At 58.6% G+C, this 26418-nt stretch overlaps 2 protein-coding genes across 5 annotated transcripts; one reads left to right on the forward strand and one right to left on the reverse strand.

Moving 5' to 3' along the window:
* The first annotated feature begins 1967 nt into the window (after positions 1 to 1967).
* On the forward strand, positions 1968 to 6312 carry SLC16A8 (solute carrier family 16 member 8). Its single transcript, XM_032647061.1, has 4 exons — positions 1968 to 2181; positions 2913 to 3056; positions 3298 to 4119; positions 5996 to 6312. Exons 1-4 carry the CDS (start codon positions 1968 to 1970, stop codon positions 6310 to 6312), a joined length of 1497 nt encoding a protein of 498 aa, XP_032502952.1.
* Positions 6313 to 8507: 2195 nt separating this feature from the next.
* PICK1 (protein interacting with PRKCA 1) lies at positions 8508 to 25415 on the reverse strand. 4 transcript variants are annotated; one of them, XM_032646152.1, is made up of 13 exons: positions 25074 to 25133; positions 24818 to 24915; positions 23578 to 23689; positions 19868 to 19996; positions 17982 to 18048; positions 16676 to 16765; positions 14239 to 14292; positions 13427 to 13489; positions 12327 to 12460; positions 11841 to 11933; positions 10968 to 11018; positions 9828 to 9972; positions 8508 to 9363 (listed from the first exon to the last, which is right to left on the reverse strand). In XM_032646152.1, the coding sequence occupies exons 2-13, from the start codon at positions 24856 to 24858 to the stop codon at positions 9089 to 9091; spliced, it is 1254 nt and encodes a 417-aa protein (XP_032502043.1). In that variant the 5' UTR covers positions 24859 to 24915; positions 25074 to 25133; the 3' UTR covers positions 8508 to 9088. The 4 variants fall into 4 exon arrangements, with proteins under 4 accessions (XP_032502043.1, XP_032502042.1, XP_032502041.1 ...); XM_032646150.1 differs by lacking the exon at positions 25074 to 25133 and adding an exon at positions 25224 to 25413 and having other exon boundaries at positions 8511 to 9363; XM_032646149.1 differs by lacking the exon at positions 25074 to 25133 and adding an exon at positions 25171 to 25413 and having other exon boundaries at positions 8511 to 9363.
* Between the last annotated feature and the right edge of the window lie 1003 nt (positions 25416 to 26418).

The raw sequence follows: 26418 nt of genomic DNA on the forward strand, positions 1-26418 counted from the left end.
GGATGGAGACCTCTCACTGGAGAAGGGAGTCCAGAAGGTTCTAAATGTCACTGGCAGTACCCTGGGAGGCCTCACTCACTCCCAGCCCCTCACATCCCTCATTTTAAGTTAAGTCTTTAGGTCTGGCCTAACTCCTGCAAGCTGTATCCCCCCATCTCTGGCCCAGGCTCATTTCTGCTGTGGGTTCCCTAGAGCCGGACGGATGGCAGTGGCTGAGGCCTGGGACCATCAGCAAGTCACCCTCCGGTGCCCTGGGACACAGCACCCTTTGTTCTGGCCCATCCCCACCCCCCTCAGTCCCAGGCTCTGGCTGGGATTAGCCTTATCCAGGGGAAAGCCATGGAGGCCCCTCCTGGAATGTGGCCTGGGGGCAGAGGGTGGGCGAGGAATTGAGGTGATTAGGGCTGGTGGGGTCTCTCTAGGGCAGGGCTGTGCCCTTTGTACCACTCGGACCCCCCAGGGCAGGGCTCTCTGTGTTCTCTGCCCGAAGCTCCAGGCGGTGAAGGGGCCCCCCCATCTCTAGCTCTCCCTGGATGGGCCTGGGACGGGGAGCCCCACCACGCAGCCCAGCCTGGCCCTGTGCTGTGGTGGCTGCCTGGCCCTTCTCCCCTCCCAGTGGAAAGCCTCTTAGAGGGGATGGGGGTGGGGAACACTAAGCCCGAGGCTTGGGGGAGCGAGCTGTTGAGCGGCTGATCTGCGGGAAGCCTGGGAGTCTTCAGCTGCGGCCCCCATCGGGCTAGGCTTTCACAGGGGAGCCAGTGGGGCGGCCCCTCCCTGCAGGCCTCAGGAGATGCGAGGCTGGACACCCAAACCCACGGGACGGCTCAGGTAAGTGTGCAGCGATGGCTGTCAGGGACCACCTCTTGTCCTGGTCCTCAGGTGGCTGCAGCTGTGGTGACCAAGCCAGAACTTGGTCCTGGTGGGGCAGGGGCAGAGTCCCACGGGGCCCTTGGCATTGCCCAAGGCCAGGCGGGAGACCCCAGCGCAGAGGGGTTGCAGGAGGAGGGAGGCTCCAGCTGTGGGCTGGTCTAGCCTACCTGTGAGGCCCCTCTCCTGGTCTGTTATGGGGGCAATAGGGGTGCTGTGTGAACCCCTGGGTGGAGCTCTGGAAATGTGGAGGTGTTGGGGGCTGCTAAGGGTTTGGAGGGCAGAGGGTCTCTCTCCCAGTGCCCCCTCAAAGGTCTGCATCTGTCCAGTGGAGCCAGAGATCTGACCCTCCCCACACCAAGGTCCCCAGCTGGTCTGGGGTGATCAGTCACCCACCTTACAGGTGGGAAAACTGAGGCTCAGCAAGGGGAGGGGAGCTGCCCAAGTCACGGAGCAAATCCATGGCTAAGCTGGGATGAATTGGAACTCAGCTCCCTTGGCTTCTGGGACGAGGCTAACATTGTTACAACATGTTTTGGTTTTCCTTTCATAATTTTCTAAATGACAATAGACATTCCTGATCACTGAGAAAAATCAGGTACATACCCCAAGGCCAAGGAGGAAAATGAACTCCACCCATTTTGCCACTGGCACTTGTCTCCCCCTCCACCCCACACCTTGTTTGTTCCGTTGCCCTGAGACCCTCACATGTACACCCTGGGGACATTGCCGGTGCCCACACATGCCTCCCGTCACACACTGGCTGTCGGCTTTCCCACTCATCCGAACCCCCTCTCCTGACACTACTAGGTCCTGAGGGGCAAGGAGTATTCTCCAGAGGGAGTCTTCCTGAAGTTAAGACTCAGGTGGGAACGACTCTATTACCCACCCCTCATCCTTCACGCCCCTTGGAGGAGGGGAGATTCGGGGTGAGGTCCTACCTCGGTTTCCCCTCCTGGCTCCATTCCCCGAGCAGGGCTCCCGTGGGTAGCCCTGTGCCTCAGTTTCCCCACACCGGGGTCTCCATCCCCCTTTCTTGTCTGGGCTACAGACCCTCGCTGCTTCCTCTTGTCCCCTCTTCTCCAGCAGAGGCGGTGACGATGGGCACTAGAGGCCCCCGGCGGGGCCCTGGCCCCCCAGACGGCGGCTGGGGCTGGGCCGTGCTGGGCGCCTGCTTCGTGGTCACCGGTTTCGCCTATGGCTTCCCCAAGGCCGTGAGCGTCTTCTTCCGCGCGCTTATGCGCGACTTCGGCGCGGGCTACAGCGACACGGCCTGGGTATCCTCCATCATGCTCGCCATGCTCTACGGGACAGGTCAGCGCCCCCTCGCGGATCCCTCCCCCCTCCCCCAGGCCCAGGATTGAGAATAGGGATCAGGGACCAGGAGACACCCGACCCCTTGAGCATCTTCCCCCAGGCCCCTCGGGGTGGGCATGGAAACCCCGTCCTTCCTGTGGAAACATTAGCACCGGAGAGGGGAGCAGAGGGCAGGAGGGTGGCAGCGGCCAGAGGTGGAGCCCGCACCCAGGTGGCTGACCTGTCAAGCTTGGCCAGCTGGAAGGGCCGGCCCCTCCATTTCTGTCAAAAGACCCACACCCGCCTATGTTACAGGTGGGAAAACTAAGATCTAATTAAGATTCCCAGTCCCAAAGCTCTAACCACCTGTGGAGTGGGGGAGATGCTGGAGATATCCTGGCCAGGCAGCGTGGAGGGGTGGAGGAGAGGGATGGGGGAAGCCTGGGGAGGAAGGCGGCTCAAGCTGTGATTCCAGCTGTGAAAGTAATAAAGCGAATGGGGTCCGCCCCTTCTGCTTTATGTTCTCAGGAGGGCTGGGGACCAGTATAGAGGCTCCTCCCCTGCATCCCCCCATATGGCTCTCTTTGGTCTGTCCCAGCCAAGCTAGTGACCTTGGCCACAACACTGCCCTCTCTGAACCGGGGGTGACCTCATTCCTTCAAGCCGTCTTTCAAGGCTGGGAGGTACAAAGCCTGGAGTGTCTGCCACAGAGGGGTCCAGCCTGATTGGTGATCCTGCCCTGCCCACAGGCCCGGTGTCCAGCATCCTCGTGACCCGCTTTGGCTGTCGCCCGGTGATGCTGGTGGGTGGACTGTTGGCCTCGGCCGGCATGGTCCTAGCATCCTTTGCCACGCGCCTCCTGGAGCTATACCTGACAGCTGGGGTGCTCACAGGTGAGGGCGCCCACTGCTCTCCTCCTCGTGGGGGTCGGGGTGCAGGTGGGGGTCAGCAGCCCTTGCTGCAAGACCTCTTGTCCTCAGTTTCCCCACGAGGGGCGGTCCTCATCCTTCGGCCCCGTTCCCACCCCCCACCCCGGGGTCTGCACACCCTGTCGGGACCCCGCCCCTCCCTCCCGCCGGGGCCTGGGGTGGGGGCACCCTCGGGGAGCCCGCCACAGCACCGCCTCGCCCGCAGGCCTGGGCCTGGCCCTCAACTTCCAGCCGTCGCTCATCATGCTGGGGTTGTATTTCGAGCGGCGGCGGCCTCTGGCCAACGGGCTGGCGGCGGCCGGCAGCCCCGTGTTCCTGTCGGCGCTGTCGCCGCTCGGCCAGCAGCTGCTCGAGCACTTCGGCTGGCGCGGCGGCTTCCTGCTGCTCGGCGGCCTCCTGCTGCATTGCTGCGCGTGCGGCGCCGTCATGCGGCCGCCACCCGGGCCGCGGCCGCGCAGTAAGAGCGCGGGCGACGCTCCCGGGGAGGCGGAGGCGGACAGCGCGGGACTGCGCTTGCGCGAGGCGCCCTCTGGTGGCCGGACCCGCCGGCGCCTGTTGGACGTGACCGTGTGCGCCGACCGCGCCTTCGCGGTGTACGCCGTCACCAAGTTCCTGATGGCGCTCGGGCTCTTCGTGCCCGCCATCCTGTTGGTGAACTACGCCAAGGACGCGGGCGTGCCTGACTCCGAGGCTGCCTTCCTGCTCTCCATCGTGGGCTTCGTAGACATCGTGGCGCGGCCGGCGTGCGGCGCCCTGGCCGGCCTGGTGCGCCTGCGGCCGCATGTCGCCTACCTCTTCAGCCTGGCCCTGATGGCCAACGGGCTCACGGACCTGAGCAGCGCGCGCGCGCGCGCCTACGGCGCCCTTGTCGCCTTCTGCGTCGCCTTCGGCCTCTCCTACGGCATGGTGGGCGCCCTGCAGTTCGAGGTGCTCATGGCGGCTGTGGGTGCGGCCCGATTCCCCAGTGCGCTGGGCCTGGTGCTACTCCTCGAGGCTGTGGCTGTGCTCATCGGACCGCCCTCTGCCGGTGCGCGCCACAGGAGGAGAGGGTGACGCGGCCTAGTGCCCCTAAGCCCAAAGGAAGCCCCCTCCCTATCCCAGATGGAACGTCCAGGGATGAGAGAGGGGAAGGGACCCATGGTGGGTGGGGAGGGGGGAGAGAGAGCCCGGTGGGGTAGACTCCCATTACCATGGCCAGTTAGCCTCCCTCCCCTCCAGGCGGTACCACCAGAGGCCCAGTACAGGTTGCAGTCCCAGAATCAGAGTGGGGCCCTGCCCAGTGCTCAATGCCCATACCTTTGAAACACTGTATCTGAGTGCTTTAGTGTCCCCAGCCTCTAAGGGTGACTGGAGTAGGGAGAGTCCTTGGGGAACCAGGAGCAGAGTGGGAGGGCTCATTACGCTCACAGAGAGGCGGGCACAGGAGGCTTCCACCGTGCACACCGCCTGATGGGTGCTCTACACATCATAGAAAATCCTCATGACAAGGTGGTAGGGGAAGGCTTCCTGCAGGGGCTGGCATAAAGGCAGTCTCGCGGGGCAGGGCAGGACCCCCCAGGAGAGGGCACAGGGAGTATTTGGGGACACTGTTCCTATACAAGTAAGGCAGGAGCTAGGATCAGAAAGGTGGGGGTGGGGGACATTAGGGTCTTGCTGGGTTGTCAGGTTATCCCTGAAACAGCAGGAAGCCTGCCTGTGAGCAGGAGAGAGCTGAGGTCAGGCTGTAGGATGGAGCAATGATGGGGGCTGCCTTTGCTAGGGCCCAGGCTGCACCCGAGATGAGGTGAGCTGCCCATTCTTCCAGGGCTGGGCTAGCTGAGTGCCGTCATCAAGCTTTGTCACCTCACCTGACCTTGAATTTCCACTTCAGTGCAGTGGGAATTGCACTGAACCTGAACCCCTGTGTGAGCAGCCCCCAAACCCAACCACCAAAAGCTATAAAACCAGCCAGAGGCTCAGGGACCCATCTTCCATTTTCTTGGGTGACCCTGGGGTGGATCTGATAGGCAGAGAAGGCACGTGGGGTGAGAAGAAGGTGAGGGACACCACAGGGCTGTGTGTGGAAGGGGCGGGACTGGCTGGCTGGGCAGGGGTCAGGAAGGCAAGTTTGGGGTACTGCTCAGAGGGGCTCAGGCGGGCAGCTGGCTTGGAGGACTCCAGGGAACCTCCCCAAGGCCTCAGAGATACAGATTGAGAGGTCACAGCCTGTTGTGGACAGCCACAAGGATGCCTCCGAGAGAGGGGGGAGCCCACTGAGGAGCCACACTTTCGGGGAAAGATTTGCAAGTAAAAGATTTTGCCGAGTATGAAAGTGACATGTGCTTGTGATAGCAAACCTGGAAATACACAGAGGGAAACGAGTTCTACAAGCCCTGCCCCAGCCCCCATGCTAATGGTAGCTCAGTCCTGGGTACACGGGGCCTCCTGGGAGGGGGGAGGCCTGGGGGTTGCGGGGAGAGCTGAGCCAGGCTCCTGAAGACCAAGGAGGTTAAGTGGAAAGGACAAGAGTTAGGGGCCCCCAGGAGAGCAGGGCTAAGCCCAGTGCTCTCCCCACTCCCGGGTCAAATATCCCCAGCTGGGCAAGTTCCAGGGTACATGTTGGGCTGGAATCCCGAGGACAGGCGGTCCCTTGTAAACTAAGTGCTGCCTCACCAAAGGCCCCATATCACTTGAGAAATTGAGGTCCAGGGAGGTGAAGTGACGGTTTTAAGATCTCAAATGGCAGAACCCGCATGGATTTTTGCATCTGTAAAATGGGAACAAAGACTGGGGCGTGTGTGTGTGTGTGTGTGTGTGTGTGTTACCCGTGAGCCCCACCAAGAGCACTGCCCTTATCTGACGGTGTGGGTGTGAAGGGTGGGCTCCCCCGCAGACCCTCACCTCCCCATCCGCCCTCCCCGCAGGCCGCCTGGTGGACGCACTGAAGAACTACGAGATCATCTTCTACCTGGCAGGCTCTGAGGTGGCCCTGGCCGGGGTCTTCATGGCTGTCGCCACCAAGTGTTGCCTGCGCCGCTCTCAGGACGCCACGCCCAGCCCAGGCACCAAGGGCGGGGCCAGCGACACGGAGGATGCTGAGGCCGAAGTGGACTCTGAGCCCCTGCCTACCAGCGCCGAGGAGCCCGGTGGCCTCCAAGCCCTGGCGGTGCCGAGCCCAGGGACTGGGCCCTCGGAACCCGAGATGGAGGCAGAGCCGGGGCTAGACTCCGAGTCTGTGTAGCGCGGGGGCACTAGGTGGGGTGGCCAGGGGCTTCAGGAATGGGGCTTCCCCTCTCAGAGCCCCGGCTGCCCCCACAGGGCCTGGCACACGGGAGGCTGCTCCGGTGGTCACCGCCAGGGTCCGTGCAGGGAGCTGCCTCCCTCTTCTGCCCACTGGCCCTGGCCCCGCCAGTGAAGCTGCTGTGCACGGCAGGGCGTGGGCCTGTGTCAATCTTAAGTCCATAAAGCTGAGCTGAAAGAGCTTCTGTTCCTGCGCCTCTGGCTGCTACCTGGGGATGGGTTAGCAGGGAGTCTGAGAGGCTCCCCCTGGGGCCCTCCAACCGCCTCCCCACCCCCCATCCCCTGCCGTGGGTGTTGGGGAGGAAGTGGCAGAGATGGAGGACAGCAGGGGAAAGTGTCCCGCTCCAGCCCCGCTGCTCAGAGCTGTACACTGAAGCCCTCGCTGGCAGCACCTCCCGCTGGAGCAGCCCGGAGCAGAGAAAGAGCGCAGGTCCGAGTGGCGGGCTGGGGCTGGATCCTGGCCCTGAGCCCCGGGCTCCTCTCGCACACTGGAGGTGGAGAGTGCCTGACTCTTTGACTCCATCCTGTGGACAGCAGGGGGGTGGCGGAGGGGGAAACGGCACCTGCCCTGCCCCCTCACCTTCCTAAGAGGGACCCTCTTCCAGCCCGGCTCTGGGTCTCCTCTCTCTAGGGGATAAACTCGGGTGTCCTGGGACCCTTGCTCTGGACACGTGTCCCTACGGACGCCACTGCGGACCCTGGCATCTGCTCCCCCGCCCGCCAGTGGAGTCCCAGGGATAGCTCCTCAATGGCACTTTGAGTCAAGTGCAGGGAGCTCCAGGTCTCACCCTGGCTAGGAAGGTTTAGGGATCTGTTTAAGTATTCATTCTCTTCCCACAAACTAGACACCCCTTTCCTTGCCTCCCTCCCTCCAAATCACCAGCTTGGTGACCTGGGGCCCAGTGGAGGAAGCAGCCTTCCCACCGCAGGCCCTGACTCCATTCATCCGTACTCCTCAGGGGAGCCCATTCCACTGGTGACCCCCTCCCCACTAGTCTCATTTTCCATCCATGCCCCAGGAAGGTGTGGGGAGCCCCTGCAGATGCCCGGCCAACTTACACCGTGTCTGTGCTTTCCCCTGAGCCACTACAACAGTGACTACATCTTATTTTAACAAATCCTCACAGAGCACTGACTGTGCCAGGCACCGTGCTAAGCCCTTCACAAATGTTAACTCATCTAATCCTCAGTCAGGACCCAAGAAGGTAGGTACCCTCATTAGCCACACTCAGATAGGGAAACTGAGGCACAGGAACTGAGGAGGTAGCTCAGGGTCACAGAAGCTATGACTGGAACCTAGGCTGTCGGATGCAGTCTGTGCCCTTGGCCTCCACACTGGCTGCCCCTTCAGGGAGGTGGTATAGTCTGACAGTTCTAGGGGATCTACGTGGTGACAGCCCATCCCTCTCTCCACACTCCCAGTCCTGCCTGAGGATCCCATTCAGGTCACTGCCCGGGACCCCCCGCCCCGGCCATTGTGGACCCTGCCCACCTCTCACACCCTCTTGCACCCCTCCCATTCTCAGGACGAGCACGTATTTCATTGTCCAAACAGGGACACTTTGAGAGTGAAAAGGGCCGCTATTAATAGTTACACTAGGACCACAGGTGTGCACTGGGACTGTCCAGGTGAAGCCGGACACCTGGGATACTAGCGTGGTACCGCCCACTGGGCTTCTCCCCTTGGCCCTGGCAGAACAGGCGACCTGGAATGGCTGGGGCACCCTTAACACTCTCCCCAGTTTGGGGCCTTGGGTCCTCCTGACCCAGTATCTGCCCTGCCCTTCCCCAGATAAAGGTTGAGTTCATGGCCAGAAGCACTGAAGGATCAAAGACAAGGGAGGATGTAAGAGGCTCCACAGAACAGAAAGCCTGGGAGGCATGGGGAAAAGTGGAGTCTTCTGAATTTGATGGATCCGAGTCCAGATCCCACTCTGTCCCTGTACACCATGTGGCCCTGGGCAAGCCTCTTCTGAGCCTCAGTTTCCCATCTGTAAATGGGGACAGTAGTGCTAATCCACAGAACTGCTGTGAGGAGTCAGTGCTATAAAGGGAATGTCAGTAAACCTTGTTGCCCTGCCTTGGTGATCAGGGGGCAGAAGAGGGGGACGTCGAGGGGAGAGAGGGGTCTGAGGCCACTGCAAAGAGCCCAGCTCCATCTGGGTTTGTGTTTATTCAGTACAGGCCCAGCGCCCAGCCCCTCCCCAGGGAAGTGGCTGAGCGAGGGAATAAAACAAATCAAGGCCGCCGAGGTGAGTGTGGACTGGGGTGGGGCCAGCCTAGGGCAAGGTGAGGGTGCACGTGAAACCCTGGTCCCAAGCTCGGCGGTCCACCCGCGCCCCCTCCCGGCAGGTCTCCGGGGGACCAGTGGAGGTGCCCACAAGGAACGGCTCCTGGACTCCCCGCCACCTCCAGCCCCTCTTCCTTTCTGCCCTCTTTCTCCTTCCTAAGGCAGGTCCAGAGACCAAGCTCTCCAGCTGGCTGGGGAGGTGGGGAGGGAAGGTGGAGGGGCCAGTGTCCAGGTCCCAGGCCACGGCCCGGTGCCTTTCCTGGGCGGGCGCCAGGGTTCGCTGTGCTGGGACAGAGGAGCAGGGAGGCAGGCGCCCCAAGCCAGCAGGCCTTCATGCGCCACCCTGTTGTGCGGCAGCCCTGCCCCCACTCCCATGCTGCTGTCCTCCCACTCGCCCTACCCCCCAGATCCGCACCCAAGGGGGCACTCAGGAGTCACACCAGCTTCCGCCCTTGTCCAGGGGCCCGGCAGCCCCTCGCGCATCCCTGGATGGCTCCCCGGCTGCCGTGTCCTCCTCGTCTTCCTCCCCCTCGTCCTCGCCGTCAGTGAACTCATCCTGGCTGAAGCCGTAGGCCAGCGTGGTGTGGGCCAGGTCCACCTCGATGGGGAAGACGTCGGCGTCACGCAGCACTGAGTAGCAGTCGTTGTAGTACTTGGACATGGTGGACACGAAGCGTTGCAGCTGGAACACGATGTCCTGGACTGGGGCAGGAGGGCGGGCAGACGGGCGCCAGTGGGCCGGGGCTGCCTGCGCGTGGAGAAGACCCTCCCTGCCCTCCTGGGCATCCCATCATGCACCTCACTGACCCCTCGTGCCCCGGGACGGGGCAAGGCCAGGGCTGCCCAGCCCTGCACAGAAGCCAGGCCGCCTCCCAGCTCCCAGTCAGGCAGTGGAGGAGGCCTGCCAGGGTGGTGGGATGGTGGACTACACCCCAAGGAGCCCATGGGGCACGGCCAGTCCCACCCAGGCCAGGCTCCAGGAAGCTCCCATCTTGGGTCTGACTCAGAGCTCTGCCATGCGCTGGCCCTGGGAGCTCAGGTAAGTACTATACCTCTCTGGGCCACAGTTTTCCCAGCTGTGAAATGGGGAGAGGATGGTGTAGGGGTTGCCCGAGGCAGGGTGTGGCCCGCGGGCCGGGCGCCTGCCCACAGCCCACAGCCCTCACCATGTTTCTGGTCCAGCAGCTCCATCTTCTCCAGCACGTCCTTGCGCATCTGGGAGAAGCGAGCGCGGGCCTCCTGGCGACAGCGCAGGATCAGGCGGTACTCGTAGTTGCCTGTGCTCACGCGGTACAGGGGCTCCCCTAGAGCCTGGGGCAGGGGAAGCACATCAGGGACCCTGGGCGGGGTGGGGAGCCTGCTCTGGGGCAGAGGGGGGTGGGTGCAGGGAGGCTGCAGAGCCGACCCTCGGGTTCACACCCCTGCACAGCACGGCACTCTTCAAAGCTACCATTTCTGAGGCGCCAGGACTGCTAGAAGCGCTTAGTGATAGCTTTGTGGAAAAAAACAACCTAAAACCCAAACCCTTGCCATATTAAATAAATGAATATTTAGTCCTAGATGGACCCTGATACCAAAAATATTAAAAACGGGCTTCCCTGAAGGCGCAGTGGTTAAGAATCCACTGGCCAATGCAAGGGACACGGGTTTGAGCCCTGGTCCAGGAGGATCCCACATGCCGTGGAGCAACTAAGCCCGTGAGCCACAACTACTGAGCCTGCGCTCTAGAGCCCACGAGCCACAACTACTGAGCCCGCGAGCCACAACTACTGAAGCCCATGCGCCTAGAGCCCGTGCTCTGCAACAAGAGAAACCACTGTCATGAGAAGCAGTGAAGAGTAGCCTCGCTCGCTGCAGCTAGAGAAAGCCCACGCGTAACAACGAAGACCCAACGTGGCCAAAAATTAATACATAAAAAAAAATTTAAAAATTTTAAAAATCTATAAAAAAAAATTTAAAAGAAGTAAAACACCACCTCTCAGGAGTGAGGAAAGTCAGTTTTTCCCTGCAAGAGCCCCACAAAGTCTGGGGGACAGCTGGTCTGGGAGCAGGCACTGGGAGTGTCCCACAGCAAGCTGGCCAGCACTCCAAGGCCCAGAGGGGCCAGGGGTGGGGGAATCACCCCAAACCTCCAGAAACAAGAGCCTGGCCAAACCCCCAGGCCTCTCCTGGGTTGGCCTGGCCCACCTGCTATCCCTGGCAGACCCAGCCCGTTCTTGGGGCTCTGTGAGGTAGGCAGGGGAAGATTTGTGCACCCCGAGCCTTTCCAATACCACAGCCACGCTCCCTCACCCCGTGGCACTCACAATGCAGCTGTATTCCTCGTCATCCATCTCCTTCACCTTCAAGCAGTACGACTGTGGGACAGGTGAAGCCAGGTTGTCGGAGGGGCTGCACCACCTGGGTGCCCACCCTGACGTCCCCTTCCTCCCATGCCACGCTGTACCCCTCAGCCACCCAGAGGAGCTGGTGTGCCAGGCCTCGTGGGCCCTGTGCACCCCCAGCTGGGATGAGCTGAGACGTGTCAGGCAGAGGCTGGCCCCTCAGTCAGACCGGCCTTCGCTCAGGAGGCTCAGGACAGCCAGGGCACTCATCTAGGAGGGTGGAAAGGGCCTGAGAGACAGCCCAGCATTTACCACACTCAAGTCCCAAGAGATGCTCTGGGAAAAAAGGCTCCATGGTCCAAAGAGCTTGGGAAGGCCCCTGAAGACCCATGGTACGTATGGGTCTACCAAAAGCTCTGACAAGTCCTCAAGCAAAGGACCTTCGCCTCTTTGATGGAGTATTTCTCCTCATCTCCTTTCACCACAGAATTATTATTTGAACATAAAACTCATTAACATCCCTTGGTACCCACTTTATAACCACTGACCTAGTCTAATCCATTGTTAAAAGTGACCAAAAGGATTCCCATGGGGTCAGAGTGCTCCAGAGTGAGGGCTCTACCCACCCCAGGCTCCCAGGGGCCCCTCTGGACAGCTGAAGCAGGGCCTAGGCTGCTGCCTGATTCCCCAGCACCTCCTAGGCCCCTGGTCCCACCTCCTCAATCAGATGTGACCGAGACTCTGGCCCTGCCCTGCTAACCACCGTGTAGCTGACCGAGGAGAGGCAAATCTTCAGGTGGGCTCTGACCCCAGCAGGCCAGGCCCACACCCCAGCAGAAGCTGGAGACCACTTACCAGGTACTCAAACTTCACGTCCAGGTACTTCTTGATGGTGAGGCGAGTGTCTGGGATGGCTTTGTTGAGGTACGTGTTCAGGTCCGTCAGCATCTGGAAGGGGAGGATGGGGCGGACGCTTAAGCCCCCATGGGCAGAGGGGTCAGGCTGGCCAGGGTGGCAAGGAATGGCACTGATGTGTCAATGCTTCTAGTGGACTCAGATGTCAGAGCCAAAGGCTCCTGGACAGCCTTGTCCGTTTCAAGGACGAGAAGACAGACCAGGTCACGGGCAAGCTGTAACTCCGGAGGAGCCAGGGCCAGAAAAGAGCCTGGAGGTCGATGCTGAGGCCGCGGAGGAGGAGTGCCTCACGCATGGTCAGCTGTGTAGGACACCAAGCCAGAGCCGGCCCCCCGGTGCTCCAAGTCCAGACCAGGACCCCTTCCGCTCGCCACACCGCCCCCTCCCCCATCACGTGCTGACACACACACGCTCCACGGGACCTACCGGCTTGATGGTCTTCAGCAGCCGGATGCCAAACTTCTCAATGCTGCGGTGGGCGTCGGCGAACTTCACGAAAGCCTCGCTCGCAGCTGGCTGGGGCTCCCGCACCCCAATCACGGAGAACACGTCCCCAAAGGCTGCGTGACAAGTTTGTCCTGAAGGCTGCCCCTACTTGACCCCTTAACGGAGAAGCCAGGGATTTGTTGGGGAGAAGCAAGGCGGGGGGTGTGGCAGGCTGGAGGCCGAGGTCTGCCCGAGGTCTATGTCCCAAGGGAGATGGGTCTACACCTCAAGAAAGGTGAATCTATACCCCTAAGAGAGTTGGACCTACATCCCCAGGGAATGTAGACTCTGGTGTAGACACCTGAGTCTACACCTTGAGGAAGCCGGGTCTACATCCAAGGGAGCTGGCCCTCATTCCCCACAGCGACCAGACCATGGAGAAGGCTAGGTCAAGGTTGAAGGAGGTGAAGTTGTCTGGGGGCAGAGTACTAGTCTGGGAATCTGGGCCTTAGGTCAACTCTGCCCCTAAGGAGCTGCGTGACCACTTTTTCTATCTGGGCTTTGTTTTCCCAACTGCAAAACGGGGTTAACTGTAGCTGCCCTGCCCAACTAATAACAAACTTGTAGGAAACGAGATCACGAATAAGGAAGGGCCTCGCACATAGTAAGCGGCAGTACAGATAGACGGGACAGGGCCCGGAGGAGTAACTGTGCCCCACAGAAGACAAGCTGGTCTAGGGGACTTCCCTAGCGGTCCAGTGGCTGGGACTCTGCGCTTCCACTGCAGGGGGCCCAGGTTCAATCCCTGGCCGGGGAACTAAGATCCCACAAGCCGTGTGGTGCGGCCAAAAAAAAAAAAGACTAGCTGGTCTACTGCTCCCCGCTGGCCCCATTATTGCTACACCCCAGCATCTAGACAGTGCCCAGCCCAAACCTGGCCCGAGGTCAGATGCTGCGGTGTCTGCCTGAGCGTGGGCACGAGAAGGGCCCCAGGGAGGAGCTTGGCCGCACCCTCCCTGTATGGATGTAGGGGAGGCGCTGAGCCCAGAGGGTAACAAGGGTTTTTCCAGGGTCACGCAGCAGGTGTGGGGCATCCTTACCCCGGTGCGTCTGCGACAGCTCATAAAAGGCCCGTAGGAGGTTCTTGGTGTGTTCTGTCATCCCTGTGGGAGAGACCCAACCGAGGGGGCTGGGGGCACATGGTGGGGACCACAATGGCCGAGGACACGGCCTCCAAACGCCCACCCCACCCCGAGGCCCTCACTATTCCTGGGTTTCAGACTCTTCTCGCTAGGTTTACATGTGCCATTATTTGATTTTTATGGGCATGTATTATTTTTACAATCAGAAAAAGTATGTCTTGGGCTTCCCTGGTGGCGCAGTGGTTAAGAATCTGCCTGCCAATGCAGGGTACACGGGTTCAAGCCCTGGTCTGGGAAGATCCCACAAGCCACCGAGCAACTGAGCCCGTGTGCCACAACTACTGAGCCTGTGCTCTAGAGCCCGCGAGCCACAACTACTGAGCCCGTGTGCTACAACTACTGAAGCCCGCAAGCCTAAAGCCTGTGCTCCACAACAAGAGAAGCCACGGTGACAAGCCCGCGCACCGCAACAAAGAGTAGCCCCCGCTCGCTGCAACTAGAGAAAGCCTGCGAGCAGCAACGAAGACCCCACAAAGCCAAAAATAAATTTATTTTAAAAAAAAGAAGTATGTCTTAAGATTTTTTTTCCTTAAGTATATTTAATGGCCACGGTCCTAGAATTGCATAGGCTCGCACTCTGCCCCCACTGCCATCATCTTTAGAGCAGGGCTCCAGAGCTCCACCCCAGGGCAGAGCCAGTGCCAGGCACTTTCCAGACTGGGATACCCCACCCACCATGGGGCTGCCAGCCAGAGGGTGCGCCTGCCCACCTTTATACAGCTCGGCGGTCCGCTCCAGCTCCTCAAGCCTCTTGACAAGCCCATCTGTGGGGATCAGAGAGCCACAGGGTCAGGGGAGAGACCCACAGGTCACCTGAGCCAGGCTTGGGAGGGGCAAGGTCGCCCCCAGAGGAGCAGCACAGGACGTGGTCCCAGGGAGGGGACTTGGCACCTCAGGGTCAGCTGGGCTCACTGGTGTTTTGCAGAGAGCCTGGCACACCCAGACAAGTGGAGGTAGGCAGGGCAGCCCTCAGGATGCTCCTGAGATAAGCGCCACCCCAGCAGGCTGGGACACAGCGAAGGGGCAGAAAGGTGAAGAGGATGCCGGTACTTCCGGAAATCAGGAGTGAAAACCAGTTGGGCCGTTCCCAAGGCCAAGCCCGCGGGTGGCTCCCCACGGCCGGCAGGAGGCAGGCCCATGGCTGGCAGTCAAGGCCCTGGGACTCGTAACAACTCCCTGCTGATGGCCGAGGAGCAAGGCAGTCAGAGACAAGCAGCAGAGACGGGCCGCCTCGACAACAACTCTAAGGTAGGCTCCAAGGCAGCCCCCCCACCACCGGCCGGCTCAGAGGCGAGAGCAATCGGGGAGGGGAGAGAAACTCAGCGAGGGCTTTGAGGAGGACCTTGCACGGGAGCGGGCCCTGGTGATCATCTTCGCTGGCTTCACAGGTAGTTTACTGAGCACCCGCTGTGCGCCGGACCCCGTTAGGCCCAGGAATGACTGTGGTGAATGAAATCTGAGTTGTGCCCTCAAGGCTTATAGTCCAGCAGCGACAGTGGCCAGGCCACGACGGGCAGGGACAGTAAGGGCTGTAAGCTGAGGGGCAGGGGCAGTTGCCTCACCTCAAGGGCTCAAAACGAGAGCAAGTGGATTGCCAGGGAGGGGGCCGCATTCCAGATCGGGGTGGGTGGGACTCCCACCAGCAGCGAGTGGCAACGTCCTCCACTCCCACAGGGCTGAGGTCCACCCCCAACTCCCCACCGGGGGCACTAGCAGCAAATGCAGGGCAGGGCCCACGTCGGTGGCTTCCTTGCCCGGCACCTCCTAGACGGGGCCTGGCCTTACTGAGTGCCCTCCCCGCAGCTCAGTCCTTCTTCCACATGAGCCTTGGAGGCAGAGACTACTTTGCTCATCTTATAGAGAAAATCGAGGGACAGAGAGGTAAAGCAACTTGCCTAAAGGCACACAGCGAGGGCTATGCAGGCTGGGGTGCCCTCTGCCCCCCAGGCTCCTGTGCTGACCTGGGCCAGGGTTTTCAGAGTGGCAGGAGAGAAGGGGAGTAGCAGAAGCCGGGCCTGGGCCTTTCTCTGGGCAGAGAAGGCGGCTGTGTGTTGGGCTGTCAGGGAGGAAGGCCCGGGCTCTGGGGGCTGGAAGGGAGCGCCTCGGAGGTCTTCAGGAGGCTTCGGCCACTGGGCTGGCCTCTAGGCCCTGGCTCCCCAGAGCCTTGGCCCCTGGCCAGCCTGGCAGGGAAGGAGCCACGTAAGCGCCATGCTGTTGTTTTTAGCTAGGTCATGGGACATCATGACAGCTTCAATTTTAGAAACCCTATTTAAGGCTGGGGAAATTGCAAGGTCTGGGGGGAAAAACACAACAACCAGTTCTAATTTCATCCCAACGCATGGTAACTACAGTAACAGGGATTTATAGACACCAAGAAACTGGAAATAGCAGCCGCCACTTTTGTACCCCATTTGGAACAAGCTCAGACCCCCCCTCCCCTGCATCCCAGCCAATAAAGCCCAGTGTGCCCAGCTGAGCCTACAATGTACGTAGGTATTTATATCTGTCCCCACACGTACACAGCAGAGCTGCTGCTATTTATAAACTCAGGCTGGTGACAGCAGGAGCAGGACCGAGTGCTTCACTGGCCCCCTGGGGAGAGAGCGTGTGTGTGTGTGTGTGTGTGTGTGTGTGTGTGTGCGCGCGCGCACATGCGTGGGCATGAATGTGCGTGTACGCGGTTTTCCCCCAGCCCTAGGCGGGCAGCCACCTCCAGCCCTGGGATGCGGGCAGCAGCGCCACCTCCTGGAGAGAGGCGGGGCAGAGCGGGCAGTGTGGGAGCAGCGCAGTGCATGCTGGGGTGACAAGAGGGCACAGGGTGGAAATGGGCTGGCGTGGGGCGGTGGGGGGGAGGCCTTGGCTGCGTGAGAGCAGCTGGGGGCAGTGCCGAAGGCACCAGCTTGGGGAGCTGGAGGGAGGCACCTCCCCACCATGAATTTGTCTCATCTGTGACCTGGGCCTGTGAATCCTTGCTGGGGAATGGAAGACACTGGCTGTAAGATGCCTACGCTGACTACTGTGAATGCTCTGGGAGCGGGAGAGGCCTCCAAGGATGCAGCCTGGTGGGCAGCCATGGTGCCCCTGCCCCTGAGGCCTGGGCCTGAGTCCCCGGGACCGACGGTCAGGGGGTGGAAGGAGGGGACTTACCATTGCACAGGATGGCCCGGCTCAGGCCCAGAGCATCTGCGGTCCCCGAACTCATGTTCTCAACCAGCCGATGCTTCACCTTCTTCAACACTGGGACCAGGTGAGAAAGGGACTCAGTGAGGTAGAGTCTGGGCCCCCAGGCCATCCCCGCCCCATCGCGACTCAGAGCGACACTAGGGGCAGAAGGGGCTGAACCGGGGTTTGGCGTGTGGGTGACTGTGAAGTAGGGAGGGTCCCAGTGAGGGGTTCTGGGCCCCCGCCCTGTTCACTCTCTACCTGAGGGAGGCGCTGGGAGCCTGGAAGGGTAAATATGTAAAGCGCTTAACCAAGGGCCTGGCACTCAAAGTGGCTACTGGCTACCACTGAGAGCCCAGAGCTGCCCAGGCTTGATACCAGCTGACAGGCCGACCGCGGAGAACCTCTCCTCCGTCTCTCCTCCACTTCCGGGAGCAGAGGCACCATCAGTGACAACTGGCATCAGGCTCCAGACTCGGTTGCTGCACATGTGGTCACATACTCGGTCCCTGGAAGGGGACTAGGATGGGACCAGAGGGTTTTAGAGGAAGAACCTCCAGGACAGACTTGATCGGCCCTTAGCCTCTTTCCTTAAAAACCAGGAGGAGGCTGTGGCCCAAGGGTGTAGGAAAAGGGTGCTGGATCCCGGAGCCAGGAGATCTGGGTGTGCCTTCACCCAGGGGACACAGCATCTCTCTGGATCTCGGGCCTTGATCTGGAATGAAGTGTCTGGCCCAGAGGACCCTGAAGCTTCTGTCCAGCTCTTGAGCCTTGCAGCTTCCACAGAACCAAGGCCCAGACCCCCTAGCAGGAGGCGACATGTCCCACGGCATGCTATGGGCAGAAGGGCTGGCTTCTGTCCCAAAGCTGAGGTCCAGTTCAGACCCTGAGCCTTTCTGGGAGCAGGTGTGTAGAAGGGGCCAGGGCTGAGGAGGGGTATGCAGGTGGGCATGAGGTACCAGGCCAGGGCTGGGCTGCCCTCCCTTTCAGAAGGGTGAGGGACTGGGCCTGGTGAGCTGGAGGGCTGCACTACAAAGGACAACCCTAGGGCAGCAAGGTCCTAGAGGAGGTGGCTGGGGGAAGGTGGGTAAAACACAGGGCAGGGAGAAACCAGGGACAGGTTCCTGGGACCAGCTGCAGGGGGAGCACCCCTGGGTCCTCCCAGGCCCTTTGGATCGGCTCGGTCAGAAGAGTCAGAGACCACATCCATGTGAGTACTGATGCATGGCCGTAAGGAGGCAGCACGGGGCCTTATGGGGCCCCTGGACGCCACCGCCGCAGCTCGGCTTACCGATGTCCAGGGACATGCCCTGCTTGGGGTCCGCCTGTAGCTTGTTGTAGTGGAGAGTCACCTCCCCCTGGAAAAGCAGGACGAGCAGAGTGGTGACGGAGTCCCCCGGACCCCAAGCCCCTTCCCGGGAGAGGCCTGTTTTCACTGGAGTTTGTGGTCATGAAAAAATCCTGAGCCCTGGAAAAAGGTCCCTCCTTCTCTCACCACCCGCCAGGCCCTGGAGAATCAGCAGGGACAGGGGCAGACCAGGTCCCTGTTGACACTGAGCTCGCAGCCTGGCGATCTCTGATGTCCTGTGCCCCCGCCACCCCCATGCCACGGCCACACTCCAAAGCTCTGCGACATCATTTGTCCTGACACACAGAGGATCTTCTCCCGCGCTCTAAACCATCCCCATCCTCCCTCCACTCGCTCCACAAACTGTCCCAGCACACTCTCTGTGCCTGGTGCTGGGATGGAGGAAGCAGGTGCAGGGGCAGCCCCAGCCCCCAAGGGCCTGAGGCCAGCAAGGGAGGCCAGTGCAATTCCGGGAAATTACATGAATTGCAGTCTAGTGACTGGAAGAGAGGTGGCGCTCCTCCCGAGAAGCCTCCCCTGACCACGTGAGGCCACCCAGGTCACTCTCTCTCGTTCTCCAAATCCTAAGACCTCTGAACTTGGGACAGAATCCATTCAAATGCAAAACAGGATTTCAAGATTGCCTCCTAAGGACCCCAAGCAGTGAATCGGGGTAGATGCAAAAGGCTCTCGGGCTGCAGCACGGCGCGTGGAGAGCAGCTGTGGGGAAAGGAAGGAGCGCCGCGGCGGCAGTCAGACCTGGGCTCTGGTCCAGCTGTGCGACCACGAGCAAATCCTCCCCCCCACTCTGGGCACCAGTAAAGTAGGGGCCGTATCTCTGCGTGGCACCCAGACGTGGGAGCTGGGGAGTCCCTGCGCAATGGCAAGGCTGTGCTCACACACCGAAAGCACCTGTTCTCGTGGGCAACGTGAGGGGCTGGCGCGACACAGGCCTGGGAGGACGAGGAGGGTTCTGCTGAGTAGGGATGGGGGGATGAGGGAGGGGATCCAGAGGGGGCACATGCACCCCACTTCTGTGCCAGGATGAAACACGGTACAGAGGACACGGAGGACGGATGGGAGGTGAGGAGAGGTTTGGATGGACGGGGTGAGGGAGCTCATCACACAGCTGGGACGCTCGACTCTCAGACTCTTAGGTCATCCTGTGGCCTTGCACCTCCTTCACTGTCTTGGTTTCCCAAGAGCTACTAGCAGCAAAAATCCCTAGGAAATGGCAAAAGGGCTGCATGCTTCCAGGACTGGCCAGAATGCTCCCTGCCATTCAGGGAGGGAGGGGCCCTGCGGGAAAGGCCTTGGCCTGGAGCAGCGGGGGCAGGGAGGGGGAAGCCGGGAACAGGCAGAGTGCAGAACAGGAGACCATCTGCTGGACCAGGAGCTGCCCCAGGGCCCAGGGGACTGAAAGTTCTTACAGGGACGGGGGTAGTACGGAGGGGTCCCTCTTTCCCTCTTACAACTTCCTGGGCCCAGCATGGCCCAGTGGACATTTACTGGATGTCTACTGACCCAGGTAGCTTCACCTCAGACTTCCAGCTTCGGCTCCAGCCCTGACTGGGGACGCACTGGCCCGCCCTGAGGAGTGGTTCTGTCTGACAGCTCCCCTTGGAGCTCGAGGACGGGGACCTTTCAGTCCTGGTGCCCACTCTCTCACCAAGGCCCAGCACAAGTCCTGGATCATAAATAGTATCTACTGAATGAACACGGAGCCGGGATGTGACCCAGACCCTGATGCACCGAGGAGGGAGCTGTGAAAGGGCCAGTCCCCCCTTCCAGGCCCTCTGGCAGGCTGGAGGTCCCGTAGCAGCCCTTACCTTCACCTCCTGAATCATCTTGGCCACCTCCACCTTAGTTTTTCCTTTGATTGACCTGCCATTGACCCCGGTGATCTCATCGCCAGCTGCCACGGTGCCGTCCAGCGCGGCTGGGGTGTTGTCAAACACCTGTGGGTGCATAAGGGGGGGAGGGTGGGGGAGAAAAGGAAAACTGGGAAGAAACCTGGTGGGGGACAGTCATTCCCTCCACCCCAACCAGCACCCAGCTCCGTCCTGGTCTCTGCCCTCTATCCCTTAAGTGGTGCTGGAGAAGGGCAAGGGGAGACAGCACCCTAACAGCCAGAAACGAGTGACCCACATTCTTGGGGGAGGGGAAGGGGGAACTGGAGGTAAATGCGACTGATGAGACTTTCCTCTTCTGGTATCAAATACACAAAACCTTACACGACCACAGGAGTGTTTGCTCCTCCCAAGCCATTTCTTGAGATTTTTTTCCAACAACACTGCACTGAGCTGACTCAGAGCCCCAAGGCACCACTTATCAGTCCCTGCACTTCATCTCTGTCTCCAAGGAGCAAGGGCCCCGCCACGCATGTGAGCCCCTTCTCCCAAGATGACCCCTAACACAGGGTCTGCACTCACTGGCTGAATGTGTCTGTTAAAGGACAGATGTATGGGGGACGCTCGGGGCGAGGGGCGAGCAGGCTACACAAGTGTATGCGGAGACGGACCCAAGAATACAAAAGTCACACCAGGCAAAAACCGCCAGGAGAGACGCCAAAATTATTAGCTGTCTCCCCTGTACCTTATCTTTAGTTTCCAAGTTTTCTATGCAAAGCACGTAGAAAGAATATTTCATGATGTTTCATATACGTTAATATTATAAGAAAAAAATGAAATAATTAAGACAAACGTTTCTTTCTGCTACCTTCCAGAATCACAATAAAAACATCATAATTATTTGAAAAAGAATGGTAAAGGAGATCACGACAATAAAAGATATACAGCCATTTCTGGAAGATGGAACAGCGGGGATCCAAGGGCCTGCAGAGGGGGTTGATGAAAGAGAACTAGTCTTTGCTGGAAACTGCCGGCAGGCCAGGAAACAGACCTCTGGAAACATCCATAGGTGGGTGGAAGGCAAGGCAGAAAGTAGGGGGACAGACTCAACTCCAGGCTCCCTCCCCACCGACACAACCCTCCATGACCCCTTCTCTAGGGAACACGGAGGACACGGAACGCCACCACCCCAGCGCCGGCCACTGGCCTCCCTGCCCACATCCTGCTGGAGCTTCAGCAGCGGACATTTCCCAGACCGTTGTGGGTTTTGGCAGACAATCTGCAATGAAGCCTCTGGGCCCCCCAAAGCAGCTGCAGGGATTAAGGTGGGGGGGGGCGGGGGGGCGGGCAGGGACCAGCATTTCTAGAGTCTTCAGGCAGTGCCATCTGGTACAGCAGGAGAGCACATGGATGCTTTGGAGCCTGTCAGATCTGCTTTCTAACTTGGCCTCTACCACTTAGCCGGCTAGGGACCTGGGCCAGGAGCCTGGGTCTGCTCACCTATAAAACCACACGAGGGCTTCCCTCGTGGCGCAGCGGTTAAGAATCCCCCTGCCAATGCAGGGCACACGGGTTCGAGCCCTGGTCTGGGAAGATCCCACATGCTTCAGAGCAACTAAGCCCGTGTGCCACAACTACTGAGCCCACGTGCCACAACTGCTGAAGCTGGCGCGCCTAGAGCCCGTGCTCCGCAACAAGAGAAACCACCGCAGTGAGAGGCCCGTGCACCACAAGGAAGAGTAGCCCCCGCTCGCCGCAACTAGAGAAAGCCCGTGTGCAGCAGCGAAGACCGAACAGAGCCAAAAATAAATAAGTAAATAAATAAATTTTAAAAATAATAATAAACTATACGGGAGGACGTGCAGAGGTCATATGCAAACACGATACCATTTAAAAAGAAAGACAAAAAAACAGCAGTTACTATGCTCCGAGCTCTCTGAGGGCGGGGTCTCTGTTTTCTTGCTTTCTTATCTCTAGTGGCTACGAAAGAGCCTGGCCAGGCCCTCAGAAAATATTTCCCGAAGATAATATCTGTTGTACTGATACTGATTTAACCAAAATTGACACGATATCTATGTTGGGAAGATAGATAGATAGGTCTTGGAAGAAAGCTAAATTTTTAGCTCCTAGACTGAGAGAAGCTGACATAGAACAAAAACTAACAGGCTAAGCATCTTACTGAGGAAAATGGGACCTCATACCTGAATCAACAGCTAAAAGGGTGGGAAGCGGTGTTGCTTCTGGGATTGGGGTGGGGGAAGGGCGGTGAGAAGGCTCGAGCAGAGGGGATTGCTTATTTGACACTAGCCTTTTAGTACTCTTGACTTGTTCAAAGCAAGTCAGACAGCCTTTGATTAAAAATAAAATTGACTTTTGAGAAAAATCAATTCTATTATTTTATAATCACAGTTCATATTAAGAACAAACCTGGGACTTCCCTGGTGGTCCAGTGGGTAAGACTCCGTGCTCCCAAGGCAGGGGGCCTGGGTTCAATCCCTGGTCGGGGGTACTAGGTTCCGCATGCCGCAACTAAGATCCAGTGCAGCCAAAATAAATAAATAATTTAAAAAAAAAAAAAAAGAACAAACCTGGCCCCCCACAGGTGGTGAGGGGGAGATGGCAAGGAGGCCAGGCCTGGGGGAGGCCTCCCTAACACCTCCTGGGCCAGAGGAGGGCAAAGCGCTTGTAGAGGCCACACCCTAAGCAGGCAAGACCAGATGCAGGGAATCTCCATCTTCTAGGCCTTAGAAGTGACTCTTTCGCAAGATCCTCAGAGAAACTGCAGTTTCCCATCTGCCACCAATGGCTACATAGCTGAGAAGGTTAAAACATAGCTGGAATCCAGGTCAAGTTTATGTCTGAGGGGGGCAAGCTTCCTTCCAAGGCTACAGAAAGATCACTGACTCTGACCAGCCACATAATAAACGAGGCCTGTCCCCATTCCTGCGTCACAGCTGACAGAACATCACCAGGGCAGCCCTTCTTATAAGGACCACAGAATTGTTCAGTATCGCTGGCAGAGCATCTGGGAGAGTGAACTGTCGTAAAAATAATCGCAGCTGCTATCGAGGGAGTGCTGCTTAAGGGCCGGACGTTGCGTGATGTCATTTTGTTTAATCTTCACAACAACCCAAAGATGCCCAGATCTACACATTTTATATCCCCATTTTCCAGGTGAGGAAACTGAGGCCCAGGGAGCTTAAGTAACTAGTTAATAAGCAGGGAAGCTTGCACTTGGACTCAGGCCATTGTTATTTCATAGTCTTAGTCTTTCCATTATGCTTCACTTGTGTTAGTACCAAAGGCTGATGATTTTATTGATTCACCGATGACATTTTTATTGAAGGTCCGCTATTTGCCAGGCATTGTACAAGGTGCTGACTGCAGTGAAAAAGCAAACTGGGATCCTGACCTCATAGTGCAAAGAGTCTGGAAAAGAAGTTAGATACAGAACTAATGAGCAAATCCATGAGTACAGATGGTGATAAGTGCTGAGAAGGAAAAGAACAGACTGAAATGATAGAGGAAAACAAGGGCGGACCTACTGACAGTGGGTGTTCGGGGAAGCCCCTCTGAAGAGAACGAGGAGTCGGCTGTGCAGAGGGGAGAAATGAACCTTTGTCACGCCCAAGTAGGGAGGTGGCTCGCCCCCTCCAGCACCTCCCTTCCACCTCCAAAGTACTCAATACCTGGACAATATACAGGCAGGGACAGTACTGGGCTCCTCCTCCAATGCTGATCCCAATCAGGTTCTGAGCATCCTTCTGCAAGGTCACCTTCCCAGGTACAGTAGGGATTCCGCTGGAGAGAGAAGCATGTGCAGCTGAGTCCCCTGGAGAAAGGATGACTGGAGGGGATGGGGACAGACAGGCCTTCTAAAACCCCCAAGAGCCTCCAAGTGCTGCACAGCCTTTTCTCTTTCTCACTTGGCCAAAAAGATAGCATTTTGTGCTGGAACGTCACAGAGCTCTTAGAGCCATGCTGATGGGGGATCAAATCCCAATTCAGCCATTTATCAGCTGTGGGACTTGGGTAAGTAAGTCACCCACTCTGCATCTCAGTTTCCTCATCCATAAAATGGTATGGATAAAAAATGGCCACTTTATCAAAGTTCTTGGAAGAAAGTACATGGAAGGCACTTAACACCACCCCAGCTCAGAGCAGGCACTCCGTAAAAATAGGTCCCCCTTCCCTTTCCTTCATTCTCTCTCTAAGATTTGAGTCAGACTCTATCCTTGTCACCTTCTCAGGCACATATGGAACATAACAGCCACCTCCTCCAGGAAGCCTTCTCCTGTTAAGCTATCCATCACCCATCTGTCAATTGCTGTACTCAATTACCTCTCAGTTTTCACTATACATTAGCACTTATTTATGCTTTGTGGTAAATATTCTCATTTATTCTCTTATTCACTTGATAAACATTTGCTAACAACCTATTGATGCTGAGCACCATACTAAGTGCTGAGGACACAGAAAGGCATTGGACCCACTCCTTGCTCTGCGGGAGTATATATTCTATTAAGGAAACTAACTTAATTTTTGAAACTCTGCCCCACTGATCATCTACGCTGGGGAGGAAAGTATGTTTATGATATTCCTGTTCATCCTTCAAAATGTGGCTCAACTGTCACCTCCTCTAGGAAGCCTTCCCTGAACACCCTAGAAAAGGCACTGCTTGGCCTCCTCGGTTCTCCTCGTAGCCAGGTCACTCTCCATTAGCACCCTTATGGCCCTGAACTGTATTTATCCATCAATGTGTCCACAGCCCCCTACAGATGGTGAGCTCCTGGAAGGGCAGGATTCATTTCTGCTACAGTACGAGATCTAATCTGCTGACAAGCCAGGGTCTGTGGAACTGGTAAGTCCAGGCACCTGAGAGACCTGGGGCTCCTGCACTAGTGGGACTTGGGGTAACAACATACTCACAGTTTATCCTCCTCGACGTCATAATCCAAGTCTGCAAACATGGTTCCGAGAGTTTCAGTGGGCTGGCTAACTGCCCAGCTCCGCAGGGGAATGGGGAACTGGATCCGGGAAAGAAAAGAGCTTAGAGCTTAGGGAACCAGTGCCTAAATGCCAACCCCAACCCCAACCCCGGCGATCTGGGAGAGCCGGGCCCTCCCACTCCCCTCCGGACGATTGGGGTAGTCCCCGGGGTGGGGGGTGGGTAGGTGATTCTTACTAGGTACCGGGGGGACTCCAGGCCAGGGCGGGGCCTCAGATTCCAGAGCCCGCCCCACGGGTCTCCAGGCCCTTGGGAGCTGGCCTCTGTCGCTCACCGGAAGCGTCAGTACCACAGCCGGGTCCGGGCCAGGCTGGCACCTGAACCCACCTGCCGTTCCACCTGTCGGCGGCCGCGACTGTCGCGTCACTTCCGGGGGAACGCGGAAGTCCCGTCTTCCCGCACTGGGTATTTGCCTGGGTCCCTACAGGCAACCCTTCCCTCCCTGCCTCCCGGGGTTCCCAGAACGAGGAAGGAGAACAAGTATTGACGGAAGGTCCCCTTTAGCATGAAAAAGCGGAAAGAGAGGAAACGTCCGGACAGGCCGACGGCGCTCAACCCCGCCCCTTGCCCTGTGGCCGCCGCCATCTTGGTAAGGTCAGGGTTCTTCCCAGCTTCCTCAGCGGGACGCCGGGAGACGAAGCTGCCTGGCTGGTTGCCGTGGCAACGGAAGCATCCTTAGGCGGGGAGACCTCCAGAGAAGTTCAGTGGACTACAAACCCCGACACTTTCCCTTTCACATTTTCAGCACCCCGTCCTAGGGTGCCGTCACTCCTCTACTAGAATGACAGTGTCCGAGCTGGAAGGATACTTCGAGATGCCAGCCTAATAGGAGTTTTGCAGGCCAGGAAACTAAGCGCCAGAGAGGGGAAGAGAGTCCAGAGCCACTCACAGTTAATATAAGATCCAGATCTCGACCCTGAGACTCCTGCCACCTAGTTCAGTGCCCGTCTTAACACCTGCACACCTGTGGTCAGCGGCTCTGCTATTGACAGATTGGATTCCCTTCCCTTTCCTTTACGAGCCTCCTTTCTCCAAATGCAAACTAAGAGCACTGAGGCTGAGGCTTTCCGTGATATTTAGTGAAAGACTCCTCACACCCCCGCTCCTTCCTTAGTCTTGAGCAGCTCCCCTGGGGTCCCCTTGAGAGTAACAGCCCCTGTGTACTTGAGGCTCAGGGAACGCCATCAGTGCTTCCCAGCCGAAGGGTCCAAATCTCATCTCCCCAACAACCTCTGCTGCCACTGGTATTGTGTAAAGTAAGTTCCCCGGAGCGGGTTGGTACTCCCAGAGACCCAGCGCTGGCATCTGCCTCATCCAGGCAGCATGGGCCCAGGCCTGTCCAGCTTCCTCCCAGGGGCAGCAGAGGAAGGAGAAATGCAGACGGATGATTATCCACATATCCCATGGCCTGATGGGAGCTGCACCCCACCCCATCCTCAGGGAACTATCTGAGTTTCAGCAGTTGTGCAGAACGCCACAACAGCGACGACTTTCCCATGTACCGACTGCTCCACTGTTCGGA

The sequence above is a fragment of the Phocoena sinus genome, chromosome 10, assembly GCF_008692025.1.
Source record: "Phocoena sinus isolate mPhoSin1 chromosome 10, mPhoSin1.pri, whole genome shotgun sequence".
NCBI classification, from domain to species: Eukaryota; Metazoa; Chordata; class Mammalia; order Artiodactyla; family Phocoenidae; genus Phocoena; species Phocoena sinus.